Raw genomic sequence first — 18,253 nt, 5'->3', positions numbered from 1 at the left:
GTGTGTCTGCGAGATCAGGACTGATCTCTGCTCTTGTTTGTTGTAACGGTTGTCTATGTCTTGTTCCTTTTCTGCCAATGCTTTTAATGACTCCGATGAAGAAAGTAAACAGGCCGACAGTAACACGGTGTAGACGAGAGCGTCCATCTTCTAAACGCCCTGCAGAGGGCGTCGTCTCTCTTTTTTTAAACGCATGAGAACGAGCCTCCTGGAAATTGTAGTCAATGGCAAATCTCTTTGACTTACCGCCGAGAAAATAACGCCTACGGGACGAGCACGTGTTTTATATACGTCAAATGTATTCATTTTATTTAAACAACTGTACTGTAATGCGTTCTTCGTGTATGTGTGTGTGTGTGTGTGAGAGCGTTTTGCGCTTCTCGGTGGAGGGTGTTTCAAACATACACACATTTCCCCCCTTTCATGCCCGCAGCAATAAGACAGACACACAACCGTTCATAACTCACAGCACAGCACATTTTTACTTGCTAGTCATTTTTATACAAAGAGTAGAAAGAGGGATTTTTCAGGAGACGGACTGCATCACGTTTTTTTCAGATAGGTGTTGATACACAGAGACTTTTTTTTTGTTTTTTGTTCCCCCAGCTATTTGTAAAGAGAGTCACAGAGTAGAATGTTCCAAACTTCCCATTTAAAAAAAAAAAAAAAAAGCTTTCACTAACCTGTTGTAAGAAAAAGAAAAGCCTTGGTAATCACGTACAGGTATAGAAAGATATCTAACAGAGGGGGCGGGGGAGTCAAATTCAACGTAAAATAATCATTATAAAACATTCCAATAATCGAGTGGTAGGTGTGACAAGTCTGACAAATCTCAACCCAGCAACAAACCATTAAACACCATTTTACCTACTTTTTGTTTCTTTGTTCCTTCCCTCCCAAAAAATACATTACAACCTGAATATTTTAATGAGCTGACCGGTCATCCAACACATCTTAGGGTTCATCATCATCATCATGGTCGTCGTCAGGGTCACCATCCCCTTTGTGTCACTTAAAAGCACAGACCCCTTCAATGTGCTGCAACGACCCTCTACAAAGGGAATCACAACCTCCTTTTAATGGTTACATGTAAACTTCTGCGTTGTTTTTTTTTTTTTTTTTTTTAAATCATTTTCATTTTTTTAAAACATTTTATCACTCAACTTTTAAGTGCGGTTCGAGACAAGGAAGGGCAATAAACCCCTCTGCCCTACCCACCAGAACATGTCTACATAAGTTGACCGTCTGTCTGCCTTGTTTCCCAGAGTCCCACACTGGGCAGACTGCCGAGGAGCCATGCCGAGGCTCACAGGATGGCACAGAAGAACTTCTTCTCCCTGAAGGGGTTCTCTGACGCGGGCACCGGCGAGAGCAGGGGGTCCTCTTTGGAGTGGGCTTCGCAGAATGACACCAGGTCTGCCGATGCTTTTGACACCTGGAATCAAACAGGAGAGACACGCACACGCACACACACACACAGATTATTGACAGGCGCATTACTGAACTCTCGCACATCCATTCTTAAAAAAAACAAAACAAACTCTCATCTCTCGTTTCCATCAGCCAGTAATGAGTACTGAGCAAACCAGTCAGCATCCTTTGAGGCTAAAGAGAAAGGAGGTGCAGGAGTGGCTCGGTTGCAGAGTTGGTTGTTGCATTACACTCGGGCTCCATGGAAATGACCTCTCCAAAAAAAATGTCTCCAGACATTTTCGTTTTTTTGGCAGCGGAAAGAAATGCTGATGATCCGAGCGCACAAACGGCTTTATTTTAATCAGCAGATGGGCTGGAGGACTTGGAGTAGCACCTTGAGCTGCGCACGCGGCACCGCAGATGTTGCCTGTTGTGTGGGAGCGAGCGAGCATCTGCAGGAAAACCCACACGAGCTGTTTTCTCCTCCTGTTGTCAATGTCTCACATCTCACTTCCCTTTAACAGCGACTGCGGCGCAAACAACCATGTTATCTGCTTTACGGGCCCACAAAGTTGATTTTTTTTTTTTTTTGCATAAAATGAGCAAACTGGGGTTTGGATGCGTGTCTGCTCACCTTCATTCTGTCCACGTTGGCCTCCATCTTCAGCTGCTCCACCAGCTTCCTGGCTTGTGCAATGCCGGCCGTGTTATTGCTCGCCATGAGCGCCGTCACTTTCGGGCCTCTGTGCGTGTGCTGTCTGCAGGGAGGGAGAAGACGGCCGACGTCAACTGGCTTGCACATTTTTGTAGGCGGATGTTTAACGGGGATTCTGTGGCATTTAGATCTTTCATGTGAAGTTTGGAAGCAGTTTGGATGTTGACGCTAAATGCAATCAGTGTTTAGATTGCAGGGTCTTTCCGTCGCGAGTGCTAACCCAGTTCCCCCGGCTCCTGCAGCTGCGGCAGCTAAACCCTGCACTGCAGCTGGAACACTTTCAGTTCTGAAAGCTCCAGTCAAAACGAGTTTTGAACTGAGTAGCAAATCAGCAAGAGAGGAAGAGAATAGCAAAATGCCTCCCTTAAGCACCACAGAAGAAGAAGCAATGTGGACCATTGGAACTGGATGGTGGTTTATGCATTTAATCCATATTTCCTGCCATTGTGTTAATTTCTGTCTCGGGCTCCTCCAGCTTCTTTTTTTTTTAACCTCTTTGATTTACAGGATCAGACGCAGTGAGCGCTCCAGGACAGCGTCGTCTTGGCCGCGCGTGCGATCAATCTTGCCTGCACTGCACCTCCGCTGCACGGGGGTGTGACTCAGCGAGGGATCAGCAATGATCTCAGCAAGCTGCTGGATGCTGAGCGGCGACTATTGATGGCGCATCTGCTCCTCGGGAGGCGGGGCTAACTGCTGCGCGACACTCTGCTCCCCTTGTCGACCTTATCGGCAATTTAGAGTCTCCGGATGCTGCTTGTTTTGTTTGCTTGTTAGCGCGGTGTGTCAGCGCAGGTCAGCAAAGGCTAAAGGTGAAAACGTATACTTGTGGTTCAGTCTATCGATGGAAGCATTTCTTTGCTGTTCCCGATGAAACACAGGCGTGATTTATTAAACTAAAATCATGATATCACTGAAAAAATATGTCAGTCGCTTTGAGTCAACATAAAACTCCATGTCATGACTTCTTGAGCAAATCAATGCAGTTTAGCAAAATATGCATGGGATATGTATATGGAATCACCTGAAATTATACCTAATGCTGGCACAAAAAACGGACTTTATTGACACTCGTGCATTGAAGCATGTTTTCCATCTAAAATGTCAGTTCGAGGTGCAATTCAATGGTTAACATAAACCTAACAGAGACAGAGAGGAAGAGACAAACAGCCTAGAGGTCAACAGAGAGCAGGTGGAAGCAATAGAGAGGGATGAGAAACTAACTGAGGAGGGCGTGGAGCTGGAAATACCACAGGAACTAATAAACTACAGAGAGGAATACACAAGCACGTAAGCTTGATGACGGGGGAAAAAATAAAAAGTGGACCTGAAACTGCGGATCACAACTGAATGGAAACTCTGGAGTCAAACTGAGAGTGTGAAGCGGACGGCAGAGTATCAACAGTGTAATACAAACATTGTGTTTCACGGCCACGGCTGCAAGTTCTCACTCTGACGGCCGCCGCGACGCTAAGGGCCTGTTTTCAGTCAAACTCCAGTCGAGTTAGGCTTGAAGCTGCTGCTTTTGTTATCTGCGCCTAAAGCGACGTGAAAAATCTGTTTAAATTACAAGGGGCAGGGTAGAAGATGGAAGGAACGAGTACATACATCGGTCCAGACTCCATGTTGGGGAGTCTTTTGTTCCTTGAAGTATCGCAAACACTGATAATGCATTGAAATTAGTTGAACCTGCTTTCCTTCAGCTCTTGTTTAAACCCACCCGGGGGGGTTTCTATCATGTGCGTGGCTCTTTGGACAAACACTCTTGTTTCCCATGCACGCAAACTTTACTTTAACTAGGCCGCAGACTCGTGACAACGGTGTGATTGACGGCCAAGAAATGAGTCGTTGCCGTCTCCTCCGCGTATCGAGGCTGCGGAACAGTTTTGGTTGGGGGGGGAGCGACGCCGAAGCAGGCCAGCGTATCATGAGACTATTGACAGGGACGGGCGTCACCCTGTGGGGTTTCTGGGATGTCTGGTGAAAAGTGGAGCTCGGCGCTTCACAGAAAGTAATCAGACTGTGACACCGTAGCCTGGTTTGAGTGGCGAGGACGAGTGAAGGCGGCGGCGAGTGGGAAAAGTGTCTCGGGGGGGGGCGAGGACGCCGGGAAATAAAACACCCAGTTTTTATATTAGCCTCGAAAACAACTGGACCGAAGGGAAAACGGCCCCTGGAGGACATGTGGACCGCCGTCTTTGCCTTGGTGCACAAGAACAGCAAGGAAACTGCATGATCAACTGACCAACATCTACAGAAATACTTCTAGTTGTTGCATTTTTACAGATTAAACAGTTCAGTCAGGCAACACTGCTTCCTCGTTCTGGTACCATCGGCCAGCGATTTCAGTCCCGACGAGACGTGACAAGAGTCGGCTACCTTTGCTGAATGGTGACATCGAAGCCACCTCGAAAATAATCCGTTTTCAACCTGGAATAAAAACAATTTGAACATACACATTACACGCTAGCTGACGTGCAAAGATAGCCGAGTCCCAAGCCGAGTTTGCTGATACAACACAGTCCATTTGATATTAATCCTATTCAGAATACTGTGTCCATGTAGACGTCTGGACAAAGTCCAGTTTGAGTCGGGCTGAAAACAAAAAAATCTGTTTCCTCTAAGGTGAGCAAAACACTAACGCCAGCATGACAACCAACTCACAACACTCAACACACTTGACCCGTTCCTCAGGTTTGTCGTTTTCCTTTTTCTCATGTTTTCGTCGTATCTGTTGGGCAAATTCCCAACTCGCTGTTGAAGAAATTACAAAGCATGCTGGGAGATGTTTGGGACACGTGTTTGGCTTCTGCTGCCCTGCTGATTGTTGGCGCGCGAGGGAGCAAGAATACCAACCTGACATTTTCTTATCTGGCGAGGCAGGAAGGGGTGAGGAGCCGGACTCCGTGCCTGCAGGATCTCTGGGAGCTCTGGAGGACGGCCAGAGCTGCTCAGTGAATGGAAGCGGCGTGACTTGACGTCCCCGGTTCTGCGCTAGCTCGTGATTTTAAACTGCTCTCTTGTCACGTCGCCCGTTCGCAAAGCTTCCACCACTTTCTAATCTGCCAGCTGCCTAAAATACCGTGCAGAGGTGGTGGCAGCCAGGACGGATGCTATTCACTGTGTCGTATGAAAAAAAACTAAACAAAACAAAAAAAAAAACAGGCCCATGTTGACACGACTTACCTTCGTGTGTGTGCTCACTCCTCCGGCCGGGAGTCCCGCCTGCAGTTCACTCAGCAGCAACTTGTGCACGACGAGTGTCTCTCTGCAAGCAAACACAGGCAACGAATCAGAGGAAGAAGCTCGGCCCAATCCATGCTCGAGTGTGTGTGTGTGTGTGTGTGTGTGTGTGTGTGTGTGCCGCAGCGCGTGCCGTGGATTTAGAAGGACGATCACAAGCCAAAGACAGCGCCAGGCACAATTGAAGAATTCTGGGAAATGTTCCCTTTTATTCTTCCTGAAAAGCGACTTGAAATTGATGGAACTGCTGATAGTAATCTGGGGCCCTGGCAGCCAGGCGCTCTAGCAGAGCGTAGCCAATGGAAACAACACAGCGGGAGCAGAGCAAAATCTTCCTCGAGAGTTGTGGACGGTGCACGTTTTACCCAAACGAACCGTCAACTTGGACTGACGGGGAATTCCAAAGGGAAAGAAATAACCCAACAAGTCAGACGTCATCGTAAGATCTTCCTCTGAGGGTTGAATGAAAAGTCTGACACCATCCGCTGTGTATTATTAGCTTAGTTTAGCATGAAAAGCGAGCTGCCGACGGGCAGAACAAACCAGGCCTCCAGTCAAAAGCTACACCTGCCTTGGTCTTGTTTGTTTTCTTTTTTTTTTTTTTTGTTCAAGCTGAACAAATGAACACACAAAATACCGACAATGGAGCTTCTCTTTTGCCTTTGACTTTGTAGTGCTCATGCTAAGCTAACGGCACAGACACGAGGTCGATTATCTGGCCAGCAGGAGATGCGTGCACTCGCCAGCTGTGTCACATGTTCTCCTGCTGCTGACCTGTCACCTCCTCCTCTTCCTCCCCCTTCTCATCCTCCTTTTCCTTCACCACTTCTTCCTCCTTCTCCTCCTCCCGATCTGCCCCTCACCATCCCCGGGCCAGTGGATCCATTCTTAATGCATCTGTGACTCTGCAGCTCGGTTTCCTCATGATTCTGATAAATGGGCCAATTACCCTGCATGAGCAGATCTGCAGAGGAAGGGAATTCCAGTCGCCGTAAATCATGCCGGCGTGCGATATCGGAGCCGTGCATCCGCCAAACAAAGCTCTCTGCTAAATATGCTGCAGCCGCACCGCGGTGCGAAATGGTAAAAAGGGAAAAGAAGAAAGAGCAGAGCCTCTCTTTATTGTTGCACCGCATTCATCTGTCCTTTCATCTACGTTCTGGAATTACTCGCATAGCGAGTAATTCCAGTGCGGATTTTCCCTGCTTATTTTGAGCATCTGAGGAGGTGCTTGCAAAAAAATAAAATGTCCCGAACGGACATGAAAGCGGACTTAAAAGGCCAGCGTGTTAGATTTAGCCTCATCTAATGGTGGAGACACATGTTGCAAACAAGGCTAATCTTGATCTCTTTCCCTTCCAACTTCTTACACCAGCAACGTGGTGTGTTGGTAAAACAACTAAACCCAGAGCGGCTCCACGTCCAGGCCACAGTCTGGCCGCCTCCCTCTGTAAACGGAAATGTTTCTTATTAGCAAACAATCTACACCAGGAAAATTACTTTTTAACTCACTTTATCGAATTAAAAACACCAAGTGTATTTTCTTCCATTAAAAACCTCAGTTAAGTAGATGGAATTTTTTTTTTTTTTTTGCGTATTCAGCCTTTAAGTACATGACGTGTACAGTATGGCCTGAAAAATATTCCTTTGTCAGTCCAATGCAACACCTTCAACCTGCAAACACCTGCAGGGAATCTGTAAAGCAAACCGACCAACGTGGGAGCTTCTTGTCTTCAGTGACACGACGTCCTGATGACAAACACAGTCGGAGCCACATGACCTGGAACCCGTGACTTTGTTTTTCTTTTTTTTTCTTTTTTTTGGGTTCTTACTTTGTTTGCTCACAGACTCGTGTTCACTCACTGAAACACAGAGCAGAGCCACCGCCAGTCACCAGGACTCAACGGTGACATCTGGGAGTTTTCCCCAGGACGCCAACACGACTGCACAGTAGAAAGTCATCTCGCATCTCCAGAGATGCTGAGCCAAACCCAAACGGATTCTTCCTGCTACAAAGCAAACACGAGGTGACACCAGCCAGACATTAATTTGCGGCTGCTAGAGAGAGTTAAGCGAGTTTACATCACATTAATATTCCAAAAATCCTCCCCCCCCAAAAAATTTGAATGCCAACAGTTGCCAACTTAAGTGAAACCTTTAAACCAAGACGTTCTCTCTGAGAACATGTGCATGATTGGCAACTCCTACTCTTGCTTGCACTCTACTTTGACTTTTCACCCACTTGTTCCTGCTGTGTTACTGTCACTCTCTTCCACTCCAATTGCCAATGAGGTGTCTGGAGCGAAGCGGCTAGTGAAGGACGCGTTGTTGGAAGTGGTTTCGGAAGAACTCCCTCTGCATAGTCATAGTAGATCAGCTGTTCCGCCCTCGGTGGGACTTCAAGGAGTGATTAGGTGCTGAATCATTGTGTGTAAAAAAACCAACTCCCCCCCGCCAAAAAAAAAGTAAATCATCCCAGAGCACCAGTGTGAGATTCACGATCTCTCTTGAAATAGATTATTTGTCATTTGGAGGAAGCAGGGCGGCCAGGCAGGGACGCCCCGGGTGTGAAACTGGACCGTGGTAATTAAAAATCTGTCGCCCCGCAGCTCAGCCATCTGGACCCAGGTGGGCCTGCGATGAGCCTGGGAGGGTCTGCAGGGAGGCCGGAGGACACGCAGAGAGGGGCGGAACCCAACAGCACGCTGGCAGCAGCAGCAAGTTCACAGACAAACAGGTCCGGCGGCCCTCCAGGCGACCGGGGCGACTGATTGTTTAGTCAATAAGACGGCAAACAACGGTGACATTTTCCAAGAGCTAAAAAAAAAAAATCCTTAAAACAGTTAGGAAATAACATTAAGGGCTTCCGATTCAGTTGCAGGTGTGAAAACACAGCCGACACACTGCGACACTGACGCACTCTGGCATTGTATGAGTGACCATCAGCTTCAGTGAGCTTCAGTTTGGCTTTGTTTTTGATTGTGCCAAGATGTCCCAGCAGCCTCAGTCCGTCCATCCGTCCTTCCGGAGTGGCTCCTCAGTTAGCCGAGAGGGAAGCCAAATGTAAAAGTGACCTCCCGAGTTATTAATGAGCGCCATCATCAGGCTATTGATCGCTGAATGCGATACAGCGGCGGAGCCCCGTCCTTGAGGAGGAGGAAGGAAGGACAGAGCAGCCTGGAGCGGGACGGTTCCACTTCCTGTTGGCAGCAGGACAGCGATCTGGACCCTGTCACAGCGACTCACAGGCGACTCTTTTTACTTTCTTTCTTTCTTTTCTGTTACAGATGCGCCACAGATGTCACCCAACACACCAGATGCTAAATCTGCCAATGCTGAAGGTGCGATTTTTACACAACCGTCTGGGAAAGAGCCGTTAAAATACTTTGAGGGAGAAAGTGGAGGAACATTGAAAACAAACAAATAAAGGAAACAAGGTGAAAGGCGCCGCTAACATTTCCCAGCAGCAGCACAAGGCTTCTGAACGCTGTAGTGTTGAACTGACCTGTTGCTGAAAGCCAAGTGGAGACATGGAGCAGAACCTCCACCAAGAAACACTTAAGCGCCGTTCAGCCAGCTTGGATAAAACAAAAACGTGCCGCTGCTGCTGAAGCCTCTGCAGCCACAAGCTCACGCTCTTCTTCTTCTTCTTCTTCTTTGTTTGCTTTGTTTAGGGGAATAGCAAGCAGCAACTGCTTCCTGTTTCGGTCCAAGTCGGAGATGGCGATTGGTTGAGCGAGTGAATTCATAGCTTTTGATTGGAAAAAACCATGACGGACAAGTGACATTTCAGACTTGTGAAAGAACATATGAAATCATTCACAGAAGTGAGCATTCATGTTGGCTGACACGGATTAAATGGAACTTGACATTCAGAGTAAAAAAAAAACAAAAAAAAACAGGCCCTTTTTTAACTCTGATTTATATGGTAAAATAATAATAATGGTAATAATAATAATGATAACATATTTTAGGTGCTTTTGAACGATGCTAAACCTGCATCAAGTTACATTCAAATTCAGCCCCAAAGAATCGTGGTGTCTCCTTGACGCTCCCGGTCAGACGCCACCACCCGTGAACATTCGATTAGCCGGGACATCTGTGCCAAGCCTCACTGTATGCCCTGCCCATCCCGGAGACTGTGCACGCTGTGTGTGTGTGTGTGTGTGTACAATCGTGTTGGAGGGTTAATCTGGGTCCCAGAGGAGGGGAGGGGGTGGGGACGGGATGGGAAGGAGGCATTGGCCCAGGAAATGATGCGTCCCGCGGGAGCGGAGGAGGCATCGGGGAGGAGGCTCGTGGCCCCAGGGAGCCACAAATGTGCTCCATTATGTTTAGTAAATCGGACGACGGACGCCCCAGTGCGTCTCTGCCTTTGTCGGATGAAAGCGGCAAAGCAAAAGGTTTCCTGCTCCTCAAACCGCTAAAGACTCGCGTTTAAACCCTCTTTGTGCGTGCGCGTTACGTAAGAGCAGATGTAAGCGGGGAGGAATGGAAAGGAAGGGGGGGGGGGGGTCAACAACAACAGCAGCAACAGCAGCAGCAGCAGCCGCAGAATGTGTTTTGTGACAGGATTGGAAAATGAACATGGCGAGCTGAAGAATTCTGTTTGTGACAAACCAACTAACCCAGGCACGGGCAAAGCAATTCATAAAATAGCTGTGTGTATTTCATCCATTTTCTCAGTCTTTCAAGAGTCAGTTCAGGAAAGAGCTAAACACTGTGTGGCTTCAAAGACGGATAGTTTGTTTGCAACTGCTTTTGTTCATTTTCAATTGGCATTAAAGCACACGTTTTCTAAATATGCCATGATATATTTTTTCTCCTATGAGGTGGCTCACCAAAACACTCCATCCATCCAAACCCAACCAAACAATGTCTGTGAAGGTTCTCAGTCGGTCAGATTGTCGTAGTGTCGTGTAGAGGGGTTAAGTTGAGGCAACTAGCAAAAAAAAAGGAAGTGGTTGAACTTTTTTTTGTGTTGCAAAACCAAAAGTCGAGCCAGTGATCAGCAGCAGAGACTTGTCAGTGAGCTTCAGCGACTTCAGCCAGTGACTTTTCTTTCCTTCCCCGGGGTCTGAAACACAGTTTTTCCTCTGGAATCCGTCAACGTGCCAAGAATAACACGGCCAGACTGCCGGCCTGTTCACAATATCGCAAACGTCCGGGCGTGTTTAGATTGTGCCGAGAGCTGCGCTCCGAACGTACGAGTGGCTCAGACGTCTTGAGAGTTTCAGTTTCCTGGAGAAGAACTTTGAACAAGGCTGAGGCCAGACGAGCGTTTGGGGGCAAAGAGTGCCTTCGGTTTTTGTCGGTGGCAAGTCAGGGATGTGTTGCTCTTGCTCTTGCTGTTGCTGTTGTTGTTGTTGTTGTTGCTGTTGCTAGCATAGTTAGCTTGTAGCAGCTGGCATCAGCACCACAGGCGATGGTTGGGTTTAGTGCGTGCGAGTCAACAATGACAACGGCATGCCGTTGAACAACAAGGCAGGAGCCGCTTAGTGTTCAGTGTTTTGCTCAAGGACACTCGGACATGTGGGAGGAAGCTAGCCGGCGACCACTGCCACCCTGTTATCCTTCTGGCACGGAATGGCCATCGTGTACTAGCATCGGCTAAACTAGCTTCGCTTTTTTGAAATCCACAGAGAATATTCGGACGCGACTGTTTGTGAGGCTGAACGTGTGCGAGCCGCGCGATTCCTCTCCTGCTTCACGGAAACTTTCCCCTTCAACACAAGAAATACTTGCCGCAGGTTCCAGGTCCAACACCAGGGGGGGCATCTGGAAGCTCCTCGCTGTCACGTGACTTGACCGCTGAAGAATCAAAACTTTGACTGACTTTGACTTTTTAAAGGAAAGGCTTAAAAAAAAAAAATGCATGGACAACGACGACAACGACGGCAAAAAAAAGAAACGAAACAATGGGTGCAACAAGTGAAGGAGCGGCAGAGACAGCGGCCTTCCGCCTGGGTGACTCGACGGGGAGGGGGTCAGCGTGCCCAGGGTGCCCAGGGTGCTCAGGGTGCGGCGGACGGCTCCTTCCTGCCTTCCCTCAGGAATGTGAGGCTTTTGGGTTGCATTGTGGTCGTGTGCGTTTGTAACGAGCCCGCATGTAACAGCGTCACCGCAAACACGCACACGCACACACATGGATGCACACTGGGATGATTTAATGTGAGCGGCACATGACGCTGCCCTTGCATGTGGAGGAGGGGAAGAGCGGGAGGAGGTTGGGGGGAGTGGGGGCGGGGGGGTGGGTACGAAGGCTGTCGTCAGTGTGGAGCGGCACAAAAATAAAAAAAATAATGTCGTGATGGTGATAATATAATAAACAAAAACGCAGCAACCAGCCCTGCCCCCCCCGCCCCCCCAACACCCACCTCCAGCCATCTGCCCTACACGAACCAAACACAGCGACGCACACACACACATTTCTATGTGTGTGTGTGTGTGTGTGTGTGGTCTGCCACGACGCCGCGCCTCACAAAGGGAATTGGGGGATGCTCCGCTCCGCTACCTCGCCTCCTTTGGCTCTCTGGCACGGTGCAAAAAACTGAAAATAACAATAAATAGAAAAAAAAAAAATAAGGGGGGAGGGGCCGGTGGTGGTTGGGGGTGTGAAGAGGAGGAGAAGGGAGAATCCATTCTCCGTTGCTCCCCCCTTCCTCCTCTTCCTCCCCGTCTTCTTCTTCCTCCTCCACTGTTTGTGTGCCGTCAGCGGGGAAACAGCAGAACAAAACAGAACGCAGAGGAGCGAAAGGCTGCCGGCGGCGGCGGGAGACGAGGCAGCGGCGGCTCACCTGACGTGAAACAGGTTTTTTTTCACTGACAGGATGCATCTGATGGAGGAGGGAGGGAGGGAGAGAAGGAGGGAGAGAGGGAGGGAGACGGCAGCTGGTGGCACCACTGGTTTGGCCTCGACAAAAAGCAGCGTGGTTTGTGAAGCACCCCACCAGTAACACCAGCAGTACCATCGCCAGTGGCACCTCTAGGAGCGCCAGTACCAGTACCACTACCGGCACTGCCTCGCGGTGGAACACACCCTGTTTGGGATGTGATTAACCCAGGAGTCACCAGGCGAAACAGGAAACAGGACACCCAGCAAACAGGAAATCAACACGTGAACAAAAACAGGCAACGTCCCTACCTGAGTGTGCGTCTGTGTGCGTCACCGTGTGTGTTTGCCGTCCGTCCTGCTGCTGCTGCTGCTGCTGCTGCTGCTGCCTCCAAACACACACGCTGGTGTGGAGTAGTATCCACGCGTTGTGTCTCCGCTCCTCTCCCTCCTCCTCCTCACACACACACACACTCACTCACTCACTCTCACACACACAACACACAGTCGGTGGGTCAGTCAGTCAGTTGGAGAGACGGCACATCCACTCAACACACACTCCTCTCTCTCTCTCTCTCTCTCTCTCTCTGAGATCCTGCTGCTGCTGCTGCTGCTGCTGCTGCTGCTGCTGCTCCGAGTCTCCACCCTTCAGCCAAACACTCCGGCTACAAGAAAAACCAGGCTCCTCTTCCTCCCCCCTCCTCCTCCCTCTCTCTCTCTCTCTCTCTCTCTCTCTAACAGGATCCATCCCCTCCGCCTCTCTGCTCTTCAAATGTCCCTAAAGGTCCAGAGGAAAAGCCACGACCGTCTCTCTAAACACCTCCAGTAAACAAATACATAGCAGGAGAGCTGAAAGTCCAGACCAGCGCTGGCCATAGGTTCAAGCTTTCTTTCTTTCTTTCTTTATCAGCCAAGCAAAAAGGAGATTTAACCCTGGCCGGGATCACACAGAGTGCTGAAGAATCAGTCGCAATTTAACATGTTGCAACACAACTAACGCTCATCCCCAATGATGGAAATCTCAGAGGGGAGAATGACGTCACGCACTGGGTGAGAGATGTTCCGTTTTGTAGGGGGAAAAAAAGAAAGAAAAGCAAGAGAAGTGAGACAACAAACAAAACATGTCTGTTGTTGCCTTTTTTGTTTACTTCAGTAGCCCAAAGCTGCGTCGTACGATAGTGTAAGTAAGTGATAGTAAGACGTGCATGTGTGTGTGTGCGTGTGTGTGTGTAAAAGCAGACGAGACAAGGTGCGTGCAGGTGGACGTCGGCTGCAGCTTCTTAACACGGGCGTAAGATTACAAATTTCGTCCAGTAGCCTGATAATAAGAGTGTGGAATTAAAACCTCTCGGGACTCGTGCCGTGACTGGCTGCAGCTGATAAGCTGCACATTATGTGCAGGAAAAGTCGACCATCTCGTAGTTGCCTGATTATGAGCTTGACACGTGCAAATTGGCAAACTTCCGTTTGGCAAGCGACACCTTGGTAGCTGTGCTAGCATTTTCAAAATGTGAAGAAAAAAAAAAAATCCAAATATATATGTGCTCTTTCTGTCCGTTAACAGCACCCCCCCGGTGATGTTCACTTTAGCGTGCACGCGTCTCCACGTAATGAGCACTTGGCGCAGCTGCTTCCCTCCATGTGAGCGTTCAGCCTGCAGGCTAGCTCAGCTAATATTACTCATCTCCTCTTGCCCTACTGTCAAAAGTTGGCGTCACGTTTTCTTTTTTTTCCCTCAATCACATTTTCCTGAGAACCATTCACGCGGGGCCGCTATTAACGTAATAAATGTCGAAGGAAAGACTGAGACGGAGGAGGGTGGGACTGGAGTACAGTCATGGTTCCTGTGTGTGGGCGAAAACACAGGAAGGAAGCGTCTGTTACCAGGGAGCCGCGCTAATCTGGGACAGAACTTCCTGGGTCCCAGTCTGACCAGTGAGGCCCGGACTTGTCCGCTGAACGGGCTCCAGCATAGTTGTCAAAGTCTGGCCCGCGTATTTGCCCTGCGAGATATTATACAGCACATGCACCACTAATACTACAAATCCCAGAATGCTCCGCTGGTATGAAAGGTTACTGTCGAAATTTAAATCAGAGGGCTGCAAATTAAAAAAAAAAAGGTGTACGATTTTTATTGACATTCTATTTATTCTGATGAGTTGTTTTTTTTTCAAATTTGAAATTCATGCTTGGTCCATATTCAGGTTGAGGCAACACTTGTTTGGGTCCATATAAAAAGGTTCACTGTTATATCTGAAGGAAGATTCTTTTTTTTTTTTCTTTTTTAATAAATATCATTGTTCTTAAATTTCCTTCGGGATTAATAAAGTATTGATCGATCAATCCATCGATCAATCAATCGATCGTTGTCCCACGACTTTGTCCAATTTTTACATTTTTGAGTTCTCAGCAGACATCAACAATGTTTTAGAAGGTTCAACGAGTTGTGCTATTTTTAGAAGAGGCCTGTGGGCGACTCGTGTGGTCCCGTGGGCGGCGACCTGGTGTTAGGCACCATGTTGGTGACTTCCGACCGCAACCAGCGAGCTTGCTTGCAGCGCAGCAACACCATCAGCCAGACCAAACAGTTTCTAACCATGCGCCCGCTTGCCTGTTCGCTTGGCCAAAGAGAAACAGATGAATGCAGAGAGTTATTTGTAATCTGATTACTATGTTTTATTATCGGATCTGGGGATCATCTGCGAGGCCGCTGGTGTCGCTGCAGCTGTTTGGGGTTAATAGGATGCTTTATTACGGGGCTGCTAATCCAGGCAACCGCTGGGGTCGGCCTGGCGCACTGGAGGCGAAGGCAACGTGAGCCTCCCGGGAGGTCGGGAACCAGGGTTTGACTGCAGGCTGGTTTTTAAAACTCGGAGAAATTCTTTCACCGTGCCGAGAAAATTTATGAGGGCATGAATGGAAACAAGGTGGATTCTGGCCGAAGGGGGGGGGGGGGGGGGGATTCACATATGAGAGCTCTCTCTGTGCGTGTGTGTGTGTGTGTGTGTGTGTGTGTGTGTGTGTGTGTGTGTGTTAGAGAGGTGGGGCTATATCACGACTGTCGGGAGGTGGGGGTGGGGGGTGGGAGGGGGGGTCGGAGGGTGGGGCCCGGATTTCATTTCTGATTTGCAACCATCTGGCTCCTCGGGGCAGCTGCTTCCCGCAGCCGAGCGCAGCCGCTCCGCCTGCAGTGCCTCATGGGATTTACGGGAAGAGGTCATCGCTGCCGCCGCTGCCACTGCCGCCGCTGCCACTGCCAGAGTCGCACCGTCAACCTAATACTTCCACACAATCGGCTCAACGCGCGCAGCTGAGAGGATAAGATGCGGCGTCGTGAAATAATAATAATAATGATGATCAAAAAAAGATGCAAACCTCCAGAAATCAAGCCAGCAGCCGTTTATTTTTATTTTTATTTTTTTTAAAGTAAAAAACGGGGGGTGGGGGCTGGCAGCGAGCAGCGAGCAGCTTCTGAATGGAGCTGCACATTATTCAGCAAGACAAAAGAAATGAGGAGGAGGAGGCTGCTGCTGCTGCTGCTGCTGAGGATGCCTCCCCTCCCCTCCCCTCCTTTCCCCTCCTCACTCTCTCTATCTCACACACACACACACACACACACACACACACACACACACTCGCTCGCTGTGTTGCTATGGCAACAGCGGCGGATGGAGGATGACTGATTTCCTGTACAGCTGTGGAGCTCAGGGCGGAGGGTGCAGGAGGGTGTGAGGTGGCAGGGAGTGGTGGTGGTGGTGGTGGTGGTGGTGGTGGTGGGGGGGGGTGTTAGTTCACCTCCACCGTGTGTTTCCCCTCATATTTTAAAAAATCCCACATCAGTCTGAGTGTCAGAATGGGTGCAGGAGACACGATGGTGAGAGGATGGATTGGTTCCAGCCTGGGGTTGGGCGAGGTGAGTTTGGTGGTATTGAAATTAATACATACATATAAGATAATATATCTTTATTTTCATTGAACATGCCAATGAAATTTGTCGTTGCAGCTCCCGTGTGCAAAAAAGTAAGAAAAGAAAATAGCAATAGAAACAATAAATAAAACAGGAGAATAAAAGTGATGAAAATATTATACAGTATAAATATATAGACTTATGTGAGCCACTTGAGGTCTCGCGCAAAAAAAAGAATGAATGAATGAATAAATAATTGGCTAACTCACACCAGCAGCGCAGAGTTCTGGTCTCCTACAGGAGACTGGGGGCGTTTCTGGCAGATTGTAAACACTTATTATAAAATGATATGCATTTTCAATAAAAATGACAGGTGCACTACAACTACAAGCAAATACAAACAGAAGATGGGAGTCTTTCTCTGGCGAAGCAACACTCTAGTTCAGGGGTGCCCAAAACCTTTTGACTGGTGGGCGACAGTGGGTTCTGAAATTTGACAAAGAGGGCGGGAGCAGGAGCAGATGGATGTCGTGTTTTGGTGAGCCACCTCACAGGAGAAAACAAGGAGAGGAAAAGGCCAGTGAATTGGCCAACAGCAGCAGCTCGGAATGAATGGGAGTCATTTGACAGAGAAGTAGATCAGGTGCTGGAGGCTGTCCTAGCCGGCGACATAGGCAGGAAAGTGGAAGCATTGTCCACAATCATCTGGACCATGGGGGCAGACCGCTTTGGGATGGAAGAGGGAAAGGTCAAAGGCCTGCAACAGGCAGGAGGGAACAGACGCTCAAAGGAGATTGCAAAAAATCCGAGGTGACATGAGAAGGCTGAGGGAGGCCTTCCTCCAAGTGCCAGACGGGGGGAAAAACAAGCTCCAAAAGAAATACAGGACAACCTAAGGGCGTGTGTGTAAAGACCTTGCGTGTCTTTACACACACGTGTGCCCTTGAGTGCCATCGAAGGGATCGAAGGCGACAGGAGAAGGACAGGGCTAAGTTCACAACAAAAAAAAAAAAAAACTGCAAATATCTGTCAGGGCTTCTGGGAGTCAAAAGATCAGGAGAACTAAAGGGTTGAAAGGAGGAGGGAGAGGAGCACCTCGGCAAGGTGCACAGCTACCCATGGCGAGAGGAGGAACTCGATTTGGGAGGAGAGCTGTGCTGCCCCAAGGAGCCAACCACTTTCTTTGTTGACAGGGAGCCCAACTCACTCGGAAGGACATCTGGAAAATGGATGGTCATCGGATAAATTTCTTCCGTGTATGATGTGCTGCCAACACCATCAAGCCATCCACAGGTAGAGGTTGACAGAGGCTCCCGGCTGTGTGCTTTGTGGAAAACAAGCAAACCTGGAACACATCCCGTCACCCTGTCAAGTGAGCCTGACCGACGGGGGGTTCAGACGGTGTCACAATCGGGCGCTGGCGCGACTAACTGATGGACTGGAAGAGGAGAGGAAGAGGATGACAAAACAACACCCAAGCTAAAGGCCTTTGCTTTATTGCCGTTCTCAGGCGAGCGGAGAAGGCAGGCAAGGAGGACAAGGGGCAAAGGGAACCTCGGCACAGCAAAGGACTGGGATGCGAGAGTTGACATCAGAAGACAACCCAAATTTCCAGAGGAGGGGTCGCCGTCACAAGCCTCCGAGCAGAGATCGTGCTCTGGTCCCAAGCAGGTGGCTCTTATAGAGCTGACCGTGCCCCACGGATTGAGGAGGCAAGCGAGGTACAGTATATCTCCTGGTTTAGAGCCAGGGCAGCTCACACGACATGGGAAGAAGACGATGCAAAGGAACAAACATGGAAAATATTCTCTTCAAAATGAGACAAAAAAAAAGGAGAACATCTCGAACTGCGTGGCTCGCGCCTGAATGAATGATGTTGTTGGAAGCCCCGTCTTTCACTCACGCGGCAACACCGACACCTAGTGGCCACGCTCGTACACTAAACATGACAACACCAGGGGGCAGCATACTCAATAAAATGCTTCAAGAAAGCCGAAGCATCTCAAATGAAAATCTAATTTCCAAGTTCATCTTTAAACGGTCATTTACGCAAGATGTGCGATTCATTGCGGACGATGCTGTGCTGTTATCACGTGACCCAATATTCTATCTACTGGGACCAAACAAACTGCAGCCAGGCCGG

At 48.9% G+C, this 18,253-nt stretch overlaps 1 protein-coding gene across 3 annotated transcripts; it reads right to left on the bottom strand.

Annotated features, from left to right (window-relative positions):
• Positions 1-455: 455 nt before the first annotated feature.
• On the bottom strand, positions 456-12,803 carry gng2 (guanine nucleotide binding protein (G protein), gamma 2). 3 transcript variants are annotated; one of them, XM_076023384.1, is made up of 4 exons: positions 12,516-12,803; positions 5,315-5,396; positions 2,048-2,171; positions 456-1,435 (listed from the first exon to the last, which is right to left on the bottom strand). In XM_076023384.1, the coding sequence occupies exons 3-4, from the start codon at positions 2,132-2,134 to the stop codon at positions 1,307-1,309; spliced, it is 216 nt and encodes a 71-aa protein (XP_075879499.1). In that variant the 5' UTR covers positions 2,135-2,171; positions 5,315-5,396; positions 12,516-12,803; the 3' UTR covers positions 456-1,306. The 3 variants fall into 3 exon arrangements, with proteins under 3 accessions (XP_075879499.1, XP_075879501.1, XP_075879500.1); XM_076023386.1 differs by lacking the exon at positions 12,516-12,803 and adding an exon at positions 8,877-9,192; XM_076023385.1 differs by lacking the exon at positions 12,516-12,803 and adding an exon at positions 6,321-6,499.
• Between the last annotated feature and the right edge of the window lie 5,450 nt (positions 12,804-18,253).

Source organism: Nelusetta ayraudi, unplaced genomic scaffold, assembly GCF_046127955.1.
Source record: "Nelusetta ayraudi isolate G7.1 ecotype Tasmania unplaced genomic scaffold, CSIRO-AGI_Nayr_v1 ptg000015l, whole genome shotgun sequence".
Taxonomy (NCBI): domain Eukaryota; kingdom Metazoa; phylum Chordata; class Actinopteri; order Tetraodontiformes; family Monacanthidae; genus Nelusetta; species Nelusetta ayraudi.
Note: the sequence above shows the minus strand (reverse complement) of the source record. Positions and strands in the feature narration are given on the sequence as shown.